Source organism: Semicossyphus pulcher, unplaced genomic scaffold, assembly GCF_022749685.1.
Source record: "Semicossyphus pulcher isolate SPU_LCO1_2020_fin unplaced genomic scaffold, fSemPul1.0.p SCAF_6, whole genome shotgun sequence".
NCBI classification, from domain to species: Eukaryota; Metazoa; Chordata; class Actinopteri; order Labriformes; family Labridae; genus Semicossyphus; species Semicossyphus pulcher.
This window is the reverse complement of record NW_027211737.1, coordinates 6,238,681-6,257,185: the sequence shown is the minus strand read 5'-3', so window position 1 is coordinate 6,257,185 and position 18,505 is coordinate 6,238,681. Positions and strand designations below refer to the sequence as shown.

The 18,505-nt window shown below is 37.9% G+C and overlaps 2 protein-coding genes across 2 annotated transcripts in view; one reads left to right on the top strand and one right to left on the bottom strand.

Annotated features, from left to right (window-relative positions):
- Nucleotides 1–419: 419 nt before the first annotated feature.
- cfap157 (cilia and flagella associated protein 157) lies at nucleotides 420–6,033 on the bottom strand. The gene is made up of 9 exons (XM_069682382.1): nucleotides 5,870–6,033; nucleotides 4,428–4,699; nucleotides 3,960–4,113; nucleotides 2,800–3,067; nucleotides 2,484–2,605; nucleotides 2,107–2,257; nucleotides 1,627–1,757; nucleotides 1,090–1,227; nucleotides 420–450 (listed from the first exon to the last, which is right to left on the bottom strand). Exons 1-9 carry the CDS (start codon nucleotides 6,031–6,033, stop codon nucleotides 420–422), a joined length of 1,431 nt encoding a protein of 476 aa, XP_069538483.1.
- Nucleotides 6,034–9,506: 3,473 nt separating this feature from the next.
- The window catches only part of dmrt1 (doublesex and mab-3 related transcription factor 1), a 33,657-nt gene continuing 24,658 nt past the window's right edge, over nucleotides 9,507–18,505 (top strand). Inside the window, 5 exon segments of the mRNA XM_069683873.1 lie at nucleotides 9,507–9,725; nucleotides 10,878–11,052; nucleotides 12,916–13,073; nucleotides 18,024–18,044; nucleotides 18,046–18,105. Coding sequence (XP_069539974.1) covers nucleotides 9,507–9,725; nucleotides 10,878–11,052; nucleotides 12,916–13,073; nucleotides 18,024–18,044; nucleotides 18,046–18,105 — 633 coding nt within the window.

The following is an 18,505-nucleotide window of genomic DNA, read 5'->3' as shown; positions in this document are numbered from 1 at the left end:
TGACTCTTGACTTATACCAATGCTTTACCAAATGTAAACATTATTTAGCATTTATACACATATGCATAATCACATTCAGGCCGTTCCATTAAAAAAAACAAGATTTAAGCTGTAAAATTTGACATTCTTAGTGATTAAAGTGGTACAAGAAAATTATATTTTTTGTGTATAAAAAGTCATAAATTTGCAATTTTTAATATATGCAAATACACCATCTTAATATAAAAGGCTCACTTTAACAAAGACCCTTGTTGCAAAAATTTTAATGATTTTAAACCCTTTGCAAAGAACAGAAGGTACATGACAGTATCAGGCAACATGAACAAATTGGATCATAAGAGTTTTCTCCCACATGGTAATCTGACATGAGCTCAGTATTATTTTGGTTTAGTGAAATAGTTTCTGGAGGTCAGTCGGGTTTATGGAGCCGTTTTCTTACTTGGTGGCTTCCTGAGGGATGAGAACAAGAAAAGTAAAATAAGTGAGAATAGGTTTATTAAAGAGGAAAATTTCAGCACAACAAACCTATTCATCTGTAAATAAAGGGACTATCTATTCTATTTAACTAGTACATTAGCTGGTGATTAAAGTCCTTAAATATCAAATGATGACATCTCTCAATTTTTAATTAGATCATTTAAGAGTCTTAGGTGATGTTTCTTTTCTATTATATATGAATAATGTTTGTAAAAGAAATCCTAAATTTAGCACAAGAAAGATATTCTTAGATTATGATTTTCTATTTCTAAAAGACAGTTGATCATAAATGTTATTTTAATAGTAATAGTCTTAAAAAGGGATACAAAGTGCTTTAAAATAAAGTAAAAGCGGACAAACAAATTATAAAAGTACGTGACCCACATTAAAGTCAGTTTTACTTGATCCTGTGAGCGCCGGAGCTTTTGTTTTTCTCAATTATAAAAGTTATACAAAAGTGAGATATATATATATATGTAGAAAAAGGACAACATAAACTAATAAAAATAATTAGTAATCAATAGTAGTAAGAGTAAAGAGAGTCAACAACACTTCCAAACACAACACTGCCTCCTGCAGAAACAGGAAGTGGATTTCAATGTCAGAACAAACCTGTGAGCCGGGTGGGATCCGCTCCTGGAGATCGTGTGTTTTTGTGTCGGTGTTGGACGGGGTACGATGCCGAGATCTCCCAGCCTGTAACGGGCCAACTCGAAGTGGAAACTCTGAGCTGGATTCAGGGTCTCTGCTCTGAAAGAAACAACGAACAGGAGGATGGTGAGTTCTGTTTTGATTCACTTACTGCAACAACTTCGGTTTCAGAGCGGGAACACAAACTCCACTGTTCAGGGAAAATCAAACCTTTTTATTTGTTATGATTGGATCATTTAAACCTCTCCCGTATAAATGCACTTAAACACACATGATGCGTATTAATGTTACAGATTTTTCTCTATATATAAAAAAAAGACTTAGCAGGAGCAAGAACAAAAGTGTTGCATTTATATTTTAGTTCAGTGTACCTGTAGTTGATGTATACCTCAGTCTTACATGGTTTAAAATGCAAAGCTAAAAAAGTGTCTGTTTTCAAAACAACAGACGATCCCACAACATCAAACATTATCCAGCGAGAGAGCGACTTTATCTAACCTGGCTGCTGCAGGATCAGATGTTCGTTCGCTGCTGACTTTCGGCCTGTCCAAGACCACAAGCAGCCTCTGCATCAGCTGCTTCCACTGGACCACAGAGTCCACCTGTGAGTCCTCCTCGGTAGGGTCTTCCTGCAGGGAACAGAGCCTTAAAAAAATCTCATTGGCTAAGATAAATGTCAGTGCAAGCATCGACTTAACATTTGTAGATATATTAAATGTTGCTAAAAGAACTGTTCATAACTTCCCCATTTATACATTACAGCCAACTAACAATGTCCATACTACAAAAAAGTAGATGTCAGTGTAGATCTTTGTTTTTTATTTTAAAAGAATTAGAAATTGATTTTATACTAGTTCAGGTTTTTATGTGCTAGCTTATATTTGGCCAATTTGTTGTGTAAAAAGATACTTAAACATGTGTGTGTCCTGATGTTCCAGATGTGGGGTTTTATGTTGTGGAACATCTTTTTATTTTTACCATCAGCGCTTGTTTGAGCATGACAGCTGCTTCCTTCATGATGCTCTTCATCGTGCTCCTCTCCCTCCTCTCCTCCTGGAGCTCAGCCTCCAGCCGAGTCACCTCGGCTCTGTCTTTACGGCACTGCTCAGTCAGCGAGGCCCGGTCCTGTCTGACAGCACGACACACTGACAGTGATGCTGACTTCATCGTGTATATTTAGATTTATAGATTGAAAGAGCGACCCCTGCCAGTTTATCATAAGACAAATTTGATATTTAAGTTTGTTTTTTTACCCTTTACTTATCAAGATATTCTTTTTAATTGCTGACATGAATATGAACTTTGATTAAATATGAGTCAGCGGTGTGGAGAGTAGAGTTCGAGTTAACGTTGACCTGAGTGCCTCCGTTTCAGCCTGGATTCCCGTCTGTTCGGTTTGAAGCTGCTCCAGCTTGTGGCTGCAGTCTTTCAGCTCTACCTGCAGCTGCTGACACTTTTCTGTGAGCTGCTCCACCACCTGATGGAGAGAACGTGTTCAGTGATTTTATTTGTTTTTAATCATTAATAATAATAATAAACAATTTTTCACAACCATATCCTTTACGAGCTGATTTTACATTGGACACACACCAATTATTGGACCAAACAAACAAATAATAATAGAAACGTCTTTATTGGAGAAAAGCTTTACTATCTTCGTCTTCCTCTTACCCTCTTGAGGATGCAGCTCTGGCGGGACGTCTCGTTGAACATCTGCTCCAGGTTCTCCGCGTCCACGCTCAGCCAACTCTTCCGCTCTCTCAGGGCAGAGTTCTCCTCCATCAGGGCCTGCGTGTGAGCGGACAGCTGGTCAAGCTGAGCTTTAAGCTCCATGTTCTCCTGAAGGGCTGACCTGGTCGTCTCTGGGACCTTCTGGTCCACCTGGTGCTGCATGTCTGCCACCATGGCCGCCACATGGCTCTCCATCTCCTTGTCCAGCCTTTTGTTGGGGAACGAGAGAGGAGAGCAGGAGAAGGGAGGGATGGGTAAAACATTTTTTTTATTAATAATTGTTCAGGCAAGCTATGTTTATTTTTTAGGTGACTAAACTATGGCTTTTTACACTTAAAGTCAAAGGACTATTTCATTTTTTTATATTACCACTAGAACCCAACCGATATGTCAGTGGATCGATATTATCATCTGATATCGGCCTATCATATAGCCAGTTGAAGCGGTTCAGGTGTCTGATTGGGATGCCTCCAGGGCACCACCCTTTGGAGGTTTTCCAGGCACGTCCAACTGGGAGGAGACCCTGAGGCAGACCCAGAGCTCGCTGGATGGATTACATATCCCATCAAGCCTGGGAACGCCTCGGAATCCCCCAGGAGGAGCTGGAAAAATCGTGCTGGGGAGAGGGACAACAGGGTCACCTTTCTTAGCCTGCTGCCAAGACATGAAACTCTTAAAATATAATGTAGAAAATAATGCTGTAATGGTGGTGTGTCCAAATGGTGTCATCATGTAGTTTGTCCAACTCGATAGTTTACTACTCTCAGCACTTTCTGCAGCACATCTCACAGAGAATCACAGCTGAGCAGGTAGTCTGCACTAGATTTGGTTGCCAGTGTAAAATAATGTTATATCATTTAATAAAGTTTTCTGTTAAAATAAGAGCACAGTCATATCAGTGCACAATCCATGTCCAATATATCGGTCGCCTTCTCTGTAATAAGTGAACTTTCCCCTCTAATATCGGTATATAACGATGACAAAAATCCAATATCAGTCGAGCTCCAGTGGCCTTTTAGGCTTTTTTAAAATTTAGAACAGACTGTAATTGTAGGCTGACATTTCTGATATAATGCTGCTAGTAAAGCAGCCATCTCGACCTCTTCTTCTCCAACAGCACTTTCATCTCCAGACTGTGGGTGTCAGCTTTGTGTTCCTCCTCCTTGTTGGCCAGCTGATTCTCCAGAGACTCCAAGTTAGACATCAGCTGCTCCTTCTGCTTCTGAAACTCATCCAGACTATCCAGCCTCGTCGCTTGGAGATGAGAGGAGAGAGGAAAGTCAGAGAACGTAAACATTTTTCAATCATTGACAATAAAATAACATTTATCTATTGAAATTTGACCATAGATGTTCTCATGTTTACATTTCATGTGACATAGTTCCTATCTAAGTTGCAAGGATGTGATAATTTAATGCTGCGTGAAGGACATTTTACCTTTGATACTGGTATTATATTCTCACCTATATAATTGTGGCTCCGTTATATTTGAACAAACATAAAATAACTGAACAGTAGCCACCTTAAAACAACTTCAGAACACATTAGAGGGCCTGTTTCAGTCTCACCCAGTGTCATGCTTTCTGCTGTGAGTTGATCGCTCCGATCTTGAAACTCTTTCCTCAGCTGACTGAGCTGCAGCTGAAGGACATCTCTCTCCTGATCTGCAGCCTGCCGCTGACTCTCCAGGCGCTCTGTCAACTCGTCCACCTCATCCTCCTTTTCCAGCAGGGAGCGTTTCAGATACTCAACAATGTCCTTCTTCTCCTTTTCCAGTACAGTGTGCTGAGAGTTTAAGTCCTTCTTCTGCACCTCTAGTTGATCACATTTCAGCTGATATCTGGAGAATGAAGGGAGCCATACAGGCTTAAGAGTTCAGATTCTTGTGGTACATACTGTATGTACATTAAGGTGATGTGTATCTTGTGAATTCACGTCCATAAATTCCATGCTGCCCCACACAGGAATGTGATGTTTTGCTGCTGTAATATGGCGATCTTTTTAGCATACTTCAATTGCCTTTTATTCATTTGGACAGATACTTTACTTTCAAGGTGTCATAAACAACTGTCAATCCAACCCTCTAAAAATGTGTTTAATGATTTTTCAAAAAGGAAAAAGGAGCTTTTTTTCTGGGCCAGTCAATGCTTGAAAAACAAAATATTATGACTTTAGTTGGGTTACATGCAGCATTTGAAGACATATTTAAAGTCTTCACCTAAAATATAAAAGTAACAATACATCAATGGAAAAATACTCCACAACAAGTCCTGCACTCAAAATTGTAAAAAGTATAATTTATTATAGTATCACAATATTAAAAAAAAAAATCACAATGCAGGACTTTGGAGTAATATGTATTACGTTATGAGATTATAATTATTGATATATTGATTTATTGTTGCAACTTGTGATATTAGAGCTAGTTATACTACTAATATTACCTTATGTAGTATAATATTACTTTATCTAACATCAAGCTAACTCTATCTGAAAAAAAAAATAAAGAAAGTAAATTACTAATATTGCTAATATTTTTTTTGTTTTGTTTTTTACGATCTTCAGGTAAAATCTTAATAGTAATGGTAATGTGTACTATAGTAGCATGAAAATGAAATTCTCAAAAATGTGACTTCAGTACATTAAGTTACTTGTGTAAATGTAATTAATTACTTTCCACTGCTGGTTTCGTGTTAAAACTATTACTATATTGGTGTGAGATAAATTATGAGTACCAATTAAAGTATTAAAGAAGGTACTGTCAAAGTGATATCAAAGCTAGCATAGCACCTGCTAGCATAACGTTAGCTCTAACGTGTAAACTCAATGCAAATGACGTAAAAGTTGACTTGAAGTGATTTTTTAAAATCTAAACATGAAACACAGAAAGGCTTATGAAACATTGACTTGCACGAATAAACATATAGACACATTATCCCGTTAAAGTGACTTAAAATAACGTATTTCCCAAAATAGAGAAGCGCTTTTCGTTGCATTAAAACAGCCTCACCTCTCCAACTGCTCGTTCAAATATTGTATTTGAGTCAGATATAAATCCTTTTCTCTGTCGTCAGAAGCAGTTTTATCTCTAGAGGTCTCTAAACTCTCCTTTTTTGATGTTTTCTTTTTGTCATCTTGTTTGTCGCCGCTTTTCTTATCCTTCTTCTTCGGCATTTTGTCAGAAAAAGTTGCTCAAAGTTTGCAGCCAGCGGAGCTGGGTTGTTGCTAAGCGTTGTTGCTAGGCAATGCTGCGTTCAGGGACTTCAAGGACGAAAAGTTTTCTTTATGCACACGGGTGCTTGTAATTGCAACAAGATTCAAAATTGATCATTCCCGCCGGGTATTCACATTTATTTCTGTCTTTTAACAAATAAAGGCTTTTACAAACGAATTTAAAAGTTGTTTGATCTTTTTGGGGGGGAAATGAACATGGGAATTCCAATGCTTTCAAAGCTAGCAACACATTGGCCAGACCAGATTGAAACATGATGTCAAATTCATGAATTGTTACGTATTCGAATGTTTAAAATGCTGTTAAGAAATTAAAGATTGAAATATAATAGTTAGATAATAAATTATTCTAATTATTAAATTATTCTGTTGTAATGAATTATGACACTAACAAACACACTATTTGTCATAGACTGCAGTTCAAAAGATTTTAATCTAATTTCTTGAATGTGCAGTACATGTAGACTATAAAGAGAAATGAAAGATATTGAATATCTGTTTATTTTCTCTCAGAAAGGCAACATAACCAACTCTTCATCCTTTACCTTTATCCTTTTGTGACAATATACTCTAAAATAAAGTTTTGTCATACTATATTCATTAAAGTCTGACTTTATTTTTATTTTATATCTTATTATTAGACAGAATTGATCAACATTTAGATATCTTGTTGTGATTCCCATAAAAACTGTGCACTGCTTTCCTCACAAAAAGCCCTTGATTTCCAGCAATGTCAAGGACATCCTTAACAGGGAAAGATGGCATTCTAAGAGGGAGACCGGGAAGAGCTGATGCACGTGCAGTGGGAGCTCAAGGTCCTACTGAGAGAGGCAAAGGAGGAATACAGAAGGAAAGTGGAGCAGAAGCTGCAGGACAACAACATGAGGGAGGTCAGGGATAGCATGAAAACCATCAAAGGCTGCAAGAAGATGGACAGGAACACAGAGGAGGGGGACGCTGTGAGAGCAAAACAGGTCAACCTGTTTTACAACAGGTTTGAAAGCCCAGCTATTGCAGCCAGCAACTGCCCACCCAGCACCTCCTTACACACCCCCACCCTTATCTATCTATCTAGCTAGTAGCTGTGATTTTTAACTCAGTAACTCCCTCAGGTGGTCTGAGCTAGTATTGCATGAACAATTTGCCTGGTTTCATGATACAGAACACTTCAATTTGTAGTGTACATTTTCTCTTTCCAGATTTCTTATCATGTTCATTAAATGTCAGCTGCTGATCTGAGGACACCTACATCTTTTCATCAGCTGTACCAACCTTTATAGCCTGTAACTGTATAGCCCCGAGAAAAGTCATACTAATAGAAAGGTTAAATGTGCAAAATCACAGACTGCATTATTGCATTATAATCTGTCATTATTACCTTGTGCTATAGAGGTAATTAAAGTCAGTGTTAAGCTGATTTCAGTAAGTGCTTAGAAGCAGGACCTCAGCCAATGAAGTGTAGTAGTTATTTATCTTCAGCGGGTGTTTCAGCGCTGTGTTAATGTCTGCTTTTTAATTGGTAACTTTTCATTGCCCCTCTATTTGCCTGCAGGGGTTTTAATTGGATGCCATATGTTTCACCTCGCTCCACTCCCTGCCTATAAATCCACCTGGCTTCACTGCAGACCAGTGTGGAGGTTAATTCAGTTTCAGCTCAATCAAGCCTGTAAATTAATAAGAGAGTATTAACTCCGCACGTAGCATATCAGACGTCCTTTAAAATGGAAACAGTAAATGTATTTTAGTAGGATATTATAGCATTAATACAAGCATGGGGGATATCACAGTATTATTAATTGCTATTATTATTGAGCACCATATAGACACACTACAAGCTGCTGTAGGGAGGTGCAGAAATATTTAATTAGGGGAATTAATCAAGATCAAGAGTAATTCAGTTGCAGTTCACTCACACAAACCTAATTAAATCTTTCCTTTACTGCATTATTTTGTCAGGGATGCATCTCAGCTGCTACAGTTTGAGAGTTAGGAGGATACAGTTAAATCTGACTTTGTTATATTAAAAGGATCATTCAAGTTTGCTTTCATTGGGATTCTTGGCTCTCTAAAGATTTACATGTGGATCATGAACACCTATGTTCTGTCATGACCTTCCTGGCACCTGTACCTCAATGCCAAACAAAGAGACAACATGAATTGAGCTCAAGTTAGTTCAGAATATAATAATCTAAAATGTACAAGCATCCTATGTAAATGATCGCTTTGTTAATAGAAAAACAACTTTTCACGTTTTCACCAAGTGTAACCTATGTTTTACTTGTAGTTTACATAAAACTTAAAAGCAGTTTGGGCTGCTTTTGGTAAATGTGTGGGGATTAAAATGTGCAAAAATCTATGAATCAACAAAGAAAAGTTGTCCAATTGCTAATGGACAGCTAGCTAAGCTTCCAGCGCTGTGTCTTTAAACATATAGCAAACATTATCTGAAATAATAATAATGTTAATGCTTTTATGATTAACACAATCAACATTTCAATTTAAAATCATCAAACCAATTTCCTTTCCATTATTCTAATAGTCCTAACTTAGAAATATATTTTATTTACGGTACTTTTATTCACTGTTCCCCCCACCCCCCTCCTACCCCCTGTAATGGTACAGTCTGAGCATAGTTTGCATAGTTTAAAAAAAAAAAAAGTCTTCCTTGTTATTATTGTCTCTGATCATCCCTGCAGATATAATGCGCTGGAGACAAATGTTTATACTGATACTTATCTTATAGGCATCCCTGTTAAGTGGGAATCAGAATTGGTAAATGAGTGTGTGTTGTAACTTCCACAGATATTCTGACATGAAGGGGAAAAACTTGTTCTTCCCCACATTCTCTACAGTGTTGTTTTTTTGAATTTGTCAGTACTCAGCACTGCAGAGAAAAGAGATGCTTACATGATTCTGAAATGGGCCATTCTGCATATCATAATACTTAACTTTTGGTAATTAAGACATAAGTTAATGCTAAAACTACTGAAAAAAACATTTGAATGCATAATTTTTACCTCTACACTTCTTACTTTACTGAGCCTATTCTACACTGCGATTTTACTACTTGAATACCTCTCCCACATTCTGGGTAAGATTGGCTTTTCGTGATAAAGTTTTACTAATTATTTGAGTGTGAATGAGAGTGAGTGTTGCAGACTGAGGCCCCCCACTTATCCACTGTCCTCCCAGGTCTCTCCCACGCTTCCAACTTGTTTCCTCCCACATCACAGCATCAGCAGGGCGGGGAGGGACCGTGACCTTATAGCCTCCAGCCTGGCACCAGTACAGGCTTTAACCAGCCGAGCTTGCCCTGCTGGGACAAACTCCAACATAGTAGCCAAAGACGGACGGTTGGGCAGGTTAAGCATTTAGGACTAGATTTATCTGTTGTTTTATTAGGCCTACCAGTAGTCATGAGCAAGGACAAGCAGAGCAAGCAGGTGCCGGAGTCCACCGGACCTCTGTCCCCATCCGAAGGCCAGAAAGCGCCCAGGATGCCCAAGTGCTCCCGCTGTAGGAACCACGGCTATGTGTCTCCTCTTAAGGGACACAAACGATTCTGCAGCTGGAGGGACTGCCAGTGTCCTAAATGTAAACTGATAGCAGAGAGGCAGAGAGTCATGGCGGCCCAGGTAACCGTGGTTTTTTTAATGAGCGCGTAAGGCTAGCTAGGGCTGAGCAGAAAGTAACGTTTTTGAACATTAACTGTTCAATATTACATTGTTACTGCGATGTGAAACGGGTTTTATAGCATGTAACTGTTTTGAAAAACATTTTTTGATATGTTTGTATACGTATTGATCGCTTTGAAAAAGTTTACTTTTTCCCCCCTAGTTTTCTTTTACTGTAGGCTAATTTTAACCTAGCTAAGCTAACTCAGTTCAGGCGTTCCATAGCTAGCTTAGTTGAGAATTTTCCATAGCTAGCTTACAACAATGGTATTATTTGTTTTAATTATATTGCTACAATTGTTGCTAACAATTAACAATTTATAAATATAATTTGATAATAATATTTTTTGTTTTGTGTTCATTTACTTTGTAACTTTAAGCTACAAAGTTACAGTTTTAGGAGTTTATAAAACTGTTATGAAATTAACTAACACCAACTAAAACTTTAAAAACTATTGGGTAACACTTTACGATACTGGTGCGCTCTTATACAATTACTTATGCCAAATTAATGTATGACTCATGAGGAACTAAGACATACATTAATGATTACCACATCAGCAACTAATGAGTCATGATTCACACACTGAGTAGCCTAATATATGCATATCTATTGATTAAGTCTACTACTTAATAAATACTGTAAATTCACGTGTTAATTACCACAATGGGCCGATGCCCGTTTACACTTCATAGTGAGTTAATAATCGTGCCTCAATAAGTAAATTCATAACATAATGATATCTTTGCAAATCCTTTGCTAATGATTCAATTAAATGCTTGTTATGATTTCTCTTTGGGACAATGGCCAGTAGCAACACAAATAAAGTAGGCATAACTACAGCCAGCATTTTACAATAAATCTGAGTAAGAAGCCTGCATACTGTACAGTCATGACTTGAGAAATAATTCCAAAATAATTTTTATCATTGATGACCATCATTAATTTGTTAAGCAAGTATAGCAGACAAGACAACCAACTTTTTCTTAAGCTATAGTGTATATCTTACTGATTATGTGTAATTAATTTGTAGCATTATCAAGCAGATATTGAGTCTCTTCTGCAAAGTCAGTAGACAAGGGAGATGTTTTTTTCCGTTTCCCTCCCTCCAGGTCGCCTTGAGACGGCAGCAGGCTCAGGAGGAGGAGCTTGGGATTTGTAGTCCGGTGGCTCTGTCCGGCCCTGATGTGATGGTGAAGAATGAAGCAGGACCAGACTGCTTGTTCTCTGTGGATGGACAATCCCAAACACCTACCAGTAACTCCACCTCTTCTCTGTCTGTCACAGGTGTAGTATAGCCAACTATTATTCACTTGTTGTCCTACCTTGCCCTCTACCACCAAGTCAGGTGTCACAGTACCAATGTAGCCTACAGCTGTACATTGAAAAATGTGAACAGCACTGAAAAGGTTTAGTGCTTTTTTACAGTGGAGCTGATTCTAAAGCACAGTAAGAGTTCATGAAATCTTCATATCTTGATAACTTGTCTACTCATTCATAGCATCAATAGGAATCTTCGGAAAACACATTGAGGGAGAACCCTATCAATTTATAAGCGAAATGTTCTCTTAAAGCCTTTACTATGTCTAAATTAAATGCTTTCTTTATAATACAAATAAGTGTTGAATATAGGGCGTGTTTCAGATACACAATGTGTTAAAGTTAGCTTGCTCTAAATAATATATTAAAGAAATATCTACAAGCCATTCTGAAAACTAGCAAAGGTAGTTATTTTAATCAAAGTTTTATAATAAAAATAGTTACACATAGAGCTGAAACATTTATTTTCTTTAGCAAATAATTGCATCAGACATTCTTTGAGCAAAAGGACATAACATAACTTGATTTACACAACTCGATTGTGACAATTAGATTTAACCTTAGTGTTTATAAAATCAATATATTTAGATTTAAGGGTGTTGATGTCACCATCTTGAAGACATACTACCGGATATTCCTTATCTGAATTATCAACAAACTTAGAATGTGGGATGACAACTTTCCAAAATCAGATTGTAATCAGTTGCTTTTCATGGATGAAAGAGGAATCTCTGTTGATTAATTATTTGATACTGTCTCTAAACTGAAACAGTTTAATGGGCCATAAAGCTACATTCTGTTCAATCGATTATTTTGAGTGTTACGTTTGAACTTAAAAATCACTTTGCTATTTTGTCTTTGTCTGTTGTTGAACATTGTACAACAATAAAACCGAGACGGAATACTTTTAAAGGCGCTGCAGAGACACTGTAGATACCATCAAATAAGTTTCATGGGAAAATCAGTGAAATTAAAGCTGATTTGATGGCACCAGCATAAAAGGGCAGGGTGTGGAGGCAGACAGATATCGTGTTCCTTGTCGGCCTGATAGCACATATTAAGAGTTGACTGTGGTCAAGGCTGCTCATGACTTTGCTCGGATTCTGCTCTTGTGAGAGTGAACTCTGGGTCTCCGGCTTGGCAACAGACGGGAAAGGCTGAGGTGGAAAAAGGAGTCGAGCACTCTGTGACTCACTGATGACAAGAAATAGAACAGGGACAACAAATGTCATTATCTTTGGCTTCACTGGTGCACAGTGTCTTCATTGTGAAAGGCCGAAGGATCAGGATCTGCCTGAGAAGAATGTGGCCTTGTTGATAAGGAAAGAACAGCAGATAATGAGTATGATTTGATGGTCATTTCTCTCCTAATAGGGAATCCCACATAATGGGTATTGTGATTTTGTTGCATTAGTTCCGCAAATTTGACACCCATCACCTGCAGATGGTGCTGTTGATAACAATTTGAGCTTGGGAATTAAGAATGACCTGACAAATCATTTTAAGTTCAAGTCTTTTTTTCTGTTGAATCATCAGTCAAATTATGTAGGGCTAGTTTTGATCTATAACTGATCCATTGGTTTTAAGTACTTGCAAAAAGTCTCTAAAAACCTGAAAGTGTGTTTGAGATCTGCTGTTGGTAGCAAAATTTATACAAATATGAACCATATTAAACCAATTAAAACTACAAAATAAAACTACATACTGTACATTTAGTAATGCAATTCTTAGATCCATATTTGAAATGCAACAATGTTTAGGAAACACAAAACTCTAGCCCCAAACATCAAACTTAAGCCTCTGTCTTTATTCTGTTTATATTAACTCCAGGGAGTCGCTCGGCTTTGTCCCCCAGCCCATCAGCTGGTGCTCGGGCTCACACTGAGGGACCGTCTGACCTGCTGCTGGAAACCTCCTATTACAACTTTTACCAGCCTTCACGCTATCCCCCCTACTACGGAAACCTCTACAACTACCAGCAATACCAGGTGACTAACAATAACCACCCTGCTTTTTATCGGTAACAGTCAAGCTCTGATATACCACTTCTGAAGCTTATAGAAGGTATTAAACTTAAAAGAGTTAAATTGAAATTGTTGATATTTAACAATTTTGAACCCAAACCCAACCACTTTACTTATCTAGCACTGGAAAATACTCATATCATAAAAAGAAAGTTCTAATTTTGTTGTTGCTAAAATGCACCTTGCAACATGAAGTATAGTAAGTATCTAGACGGACCATAGCCTTCAAACAATGTTTACATTTGTTCAAAGGTACAGTGAAAAAAATGCAATGGAATATGAAAAAGAACTGCATAAAATCTCTCCAGGGCACCCTTTAGTGACATTCTCCAGGCAGGCACTGTGCGTGTGTGTGCGTGTGTGTGTGAATGTGTGTGTGTGTGTGTGTGTGTGTGCTTGTGTTGGAGGAGTTACTTCCTATCTAAGCCTCTTCATGCACAGAAACAGAAGATAAGCTGCTTAGCTACAAATTAACTCAGCATGAACAAGGCTTACTTTCTGTTACCTCATCACAAAACTCTTCCAGTAATATGAAACCAACGTCACAGCTGGAGGATATGAAGGCAGCAACACATTTTTCGAAAATATAAAAAAACAACAACATGACGAGCGAGAAATGGAAATAACTCCTGCACTGTCTAACCTGAATTTGTACATTGATTAACTGCCTTTGTCAATGACGCAAATGCTTTTTGATAATAAGAAGCTTTCCCAATCACATCCTCAAAGTGTCATTAGAAGGCATAAAGACCAAAAGACAGTTCATTGTCTACCATTCCCAAATATCATACATAGACCTAAAAAAATAAATCATTCTACAAAGTAACAAATCTGGTATCAGTGTACATACAGTTTATCAAACGCATATAGTGCCTTAAGTTTATTCTGATTGGTTGACAGATGACTTCAAGCATAGTACCATTCAACAGCTTATTCAAACACTTGTTGTTCATGCTGCATATTAATTTACTCTCAACATTGAAATATTTTAAGCCAAAACAACAATTTAAAATAAGCAACCAGCGCCTTTGTTGCATGCCAGCCCCCTCTTCACTCTGTCCCCATGTTTCCTGTCTGTCACGGCTGTCTGCTATTAAAGGCAAAATTGGAACCAAAAAAAAAAACAGTCTTTACAGTCATTTACCAGAATCAGAGAAAAGATTGGCGGTTCCAAGAATCCAAAATATCTCTATAAATGTTTAAACAGAGAAAATCTGCAAGATAAATCATCACATTTGACAAGCAGCAGTCAGATATTAGGTGTTCTTTTCTTGATAGATGATTAATCATTTATCAAAATGTATTCTTATGTCAAACAGACAGATTTTTTCAGCAGTGATGAAAGGTGTATGTCTTGGTAAAGAATACAACAGCACTTGCAGAATATAACTGTTCAGAAGCAATGTGATGAAGACTTTATATATATTTGTACTGAAACCTTGATAGAAAAACTTATTTAACAATTAAGTTAAATTAGTGAAAAACAATCACTTTGACATTGTTTTAAAACAAAGCAGGTGCTCCTGGTGGATCTGAACGTAACCTTGTGAACATTAAAATTAATGTTTGTTGCTTCATGTAGTGATTTATACAAACTTTTATTTCTGTTTTCCTTCGAGATAAATGAGAGTATCCTCTTTAATGTCGGCATAAAGTAGGAGACACTGGGAGACAGTACCTAACATCCCCCACACACACACATACACATACAGTCGGTTTTTCATTCACCAATCTTTATTTTCCCACTGATTTATGCTTAAATGTATCTCTATTGTGTCAAATGAGATGAGCTTGTGTGTGAAGCAAATTAGATCTATAACTCTCCTGTGATCTCAGATGAGGCGGTTTGTTTTTTTTATGAAGAGCATTTGTCCACCCTTCCTCTCCCCTCTCCACCACCCCCCTCCTCCTCCTCCTCCTCCTCCTCCACCACGTTCCCCCAATAGCAACATCTAGCTTTGGGGTCACTGCCTCCGCTAACCTGCCAGCGCACAGCAGAGCCTGAATTGCAAAGGTTAATGGTATTGTCTGTCGGCAGAGGAACAAACCGCTATGCCTCAGCGCTCGAAGGAGAAAGTGAGCACATTAATGCTAATCAGTTAGCACTCTTTAGCATAATTTAGCCATCCTCCTTTGTGATTTATGATATTTTCAGTGAAGGTGTCAGGTTGAGAGGGCTACGTGCTACGGTTATTTAAATTCAGGGACCACTTTTTTTTGTATTTGCATTAAGAGCTGGTTATTCGAAGATGAATTTCAGTGGCACAAATACACAGTTGCTCCATTTCTTACTCTGAAAGTATCGTCATATTCACCAAGAGTGACACTATATTTCATTAGAAGTTAAAGAAGCAGTTAATCTTGTTAAACAATTGAAATAATTACCACGTCTCCATTGGCTTTTCTCTTGTGTCTTTGTCTGTCACCTTTACCTGTCCTAAACCTCCACAATTTGATGGGCTACACTTCAATTTTAGCATCCCAAACTGAAGTGATTATCCTTGAGTTACTTTGATTTTGTCTCCATATTTGCTGTGATGCACTCATCGCTGTGGTCACAGTGTCCGGCTGTGACATCTCTCCTTATAAACTTCTGATTCTGAAGGTGGTGGTGCTCTTGTCTCCATCATAGCATCTGGCAAATGTGTACATTATATCTTTAAAAAAGGATTTAAATAGGAAATGTCACCCATAACTTTTTTATTTGAGTTGCTACAGAGGATCCTCGTGATGGTTTCACCTGATGCACAGTTGTTTGTGAATAGTAGTGAAAGGTTGACCACATTGCAGAGTGCAACAATAGAGAGTACCCTAAGGTACATTTACCATCATGTTATTGCATTTATCATTTCTGTCTTTGTATTTATTTTAATTTTCTTTGTAATAAAAAGTCAACAGGTACAAATAATTTATATTTTTTCACTATGTTTTTAAAACAAACTAAACAAAAGAAACACACATGAAAGAACAATACTCTGTGTGTCTTAAATCACAAGGTAAAGTTCATTTTTCCAACTCAAAAGTCCCATGCACACATTCAACCAATCTTCTAATGTGATTGGTCCTTGACATAACCCTTTTCTTCTTAATGCTTGTTTTTTACTGGCAAGCAGCATTATTATTTTTAATATTTATCCTTTAGAACCATGGTTCTCCAATGGTGGGTTGGGACACAACCGAACTGTTTTTAGATGTGCGCTTGGGGAAAAAAAGAGCGTGACAAAAAGTCTATGCTGCTCTTTTATTTTGAAGGACATGGGTTTCCTATGGCGTGCGTGAAGTAGTAGTGTAGTTTATTCACACTCCTTGTATTCACTGATTGGGTAATCCCAGCTACAGTTACATTCTTGGAACTTGATGAGCCCTACAGTAGTTACATTTATGTTGCATGTTTTTAGTTTATTTCTGTGGAAAAAAGGCTTCTGATTAAATGAATTGTAGAGGGAATATTTTCTTGCATTGCTACCTGCTGGTCAGGTGGCCATCTCAGGTCCAAAATGCACCATTTTTTATTAAATACATTTGAGTGGTTGGGACATTTGGGTCGCGAGCACAAGACCTAAAAACAAAAGTTATTCTTTATTTTGAATCTTTTTCAGAACTATCTTTGCTATGTTCATTTTGGCAGCTATTTTAAATTTAGTCTTTAGATGAAAATGCTTATTAGTTTTAGTCACATTTCAGTCATTTTTACCCTTTATAGTTTCAGTCTACTTTTAGTCAGCGACAACTCAAAACATTTTAGTCCAGTTTTAGTCCAAAAAAAGTCATTACATATTAGTCATTAGCATTCTCGCTTGAATCTAATTTAATAAGCCTTTATATGGTATCAAAAATTGGTATCAAGGTGACAGGTTGTACCAAGTGTTTGAATCTGTAAAGCAACATCGCAACATTGCACTCTCTAAACACTTGTGTAATATCCAGATTCCTTAGCTTGCACAATCTAGCCTGGACTCTTCCCCCGATTCTTACCACCTAAATTGTAGCCCCAGGGCGTCTTTCCTTGTCGATTTACTACTGTGCATTGCATTAAGTCAATAACAAAGTGTGTCCTAATATCCGTTTTCCCGACTAAACCCGTTTTGCATGGATACCCTAACGGTGTTGTCAAGCTGCTGCTAAGGGACATCCTCACCAGTATGGCTGGGTCGGATTCAGGGGGGGTCCACACACGCCCTAAAACCAATTCAGCCAGTTACAGGATTGCATTGCTTGAATTTTGACGGACAGATTAGAGGCACAGTGGGGGAAAATATGTATTTTAAATGGGCGACAGCCCACCACTAACATTTTAGTCTTGCCTTGACAAAAAAAAAAAATGTCGTCAGAGCTTTTATCAACGATCTATTTTTAGCTCATCGAAGTCTCGTCTTCGTCATGGAAAAAAGGTTGTTGACGTTCATTTATCGTCATCATTTTCGTTGACGAAATTAATACTGTATCTATGATGGTTGTCCAGTAGCTGTGAATTGAAGAACATTCCCACATGGTGATGATTTCCTTTCACAGTCCCACAGCGTCTTCAGTAAGCTGTCTGCCTCTTGTTGGGCCGTTTAAATGCTTGTTAGTTCTGGTTAGGTACTCGAATGTACATTAAACACACCACCTTTATGCACAAATATCAATTTATTGTTTTGCAACATTTGCAGAGCATAGTCCTGCACCAACCTCATTGTAATTGCTACAAGTGCAAATGTTATTTTTAACTGTAAAAAGTCCAGTAGAATCATAGTTCCCTTTAAATCATCGACCTAATGTAACATTTGCGATTGTCACAATATAGTGATCTTCAGCTCTTCCCGCCTCTTAATAAAAAACCCACAAGTAAACACTGTGGTCTTTATCAGTGTGAGGCCATCTACCACGTCCTCTCCTCTCCTGTGCTGTCAGTGGTGCTTGGCTGTCATGCAGGTGGATGATGATAATATAAGGGTGGTGCAGAGCTTCCAGACAGGTGATGGTGCCAGATAAGAAGACAGGCCCGTTCAGGGAGGTAAGGAAGCCCCCCCAAGGAGTCAGCAAGTTGAGTTTAGGGAAAGTACAGTATGAGACACATCTGACACAAGTATATATCACTGGTGTTGCTGGAGTTGTTAATCTCATGTAGCTCACAACTTAAACGCTATCAAATCATCTCTGCCCAAACTGTAAACTGACTGTGGTTTACCTGCCATGAAAACACATGTAAGAACAGGCTCTTGAGATGTATGTTTTTAAAGTTATCATCATCATCTTTTTCTCTATAGTCTATGATGTTGCTTGCGTATAACCCCTCATGTACCTAAAGTACACTACACACCCTGCCACCCACTCTGCTGGTAATAGGTGTGTTACAGTACACAGGATTTATGGTTCAACTAGGTCGCAGGTTTCTGCTGTAAGATTTTAGTACA

Bases quoted from the DNA above. Each gene is read 5' to 3' on its own strand.
- cfap157 (XM_069682382.1), bottom strand. From the start codon at position 6,033: ATGCCGAAGAAGAAGGATAAGAAAAGCGGCGACAAACAAGATGACAAA. The intron at 2,606-2,799 runs GTAAGAGGAAGA...TCTCTCCATCAG, and splicing joins AGAGCTGCATCCTCAAGAGG to GTGGTGGAGCAGCTCACAGA. The intron at 2,258-2,483 runs GTCAACGTTAAC...TCGTGCTGTCAG, and splicing joins GCTGAAACGGAGGCACTCAG to ACAGGACCGGGCCTCGCTGA.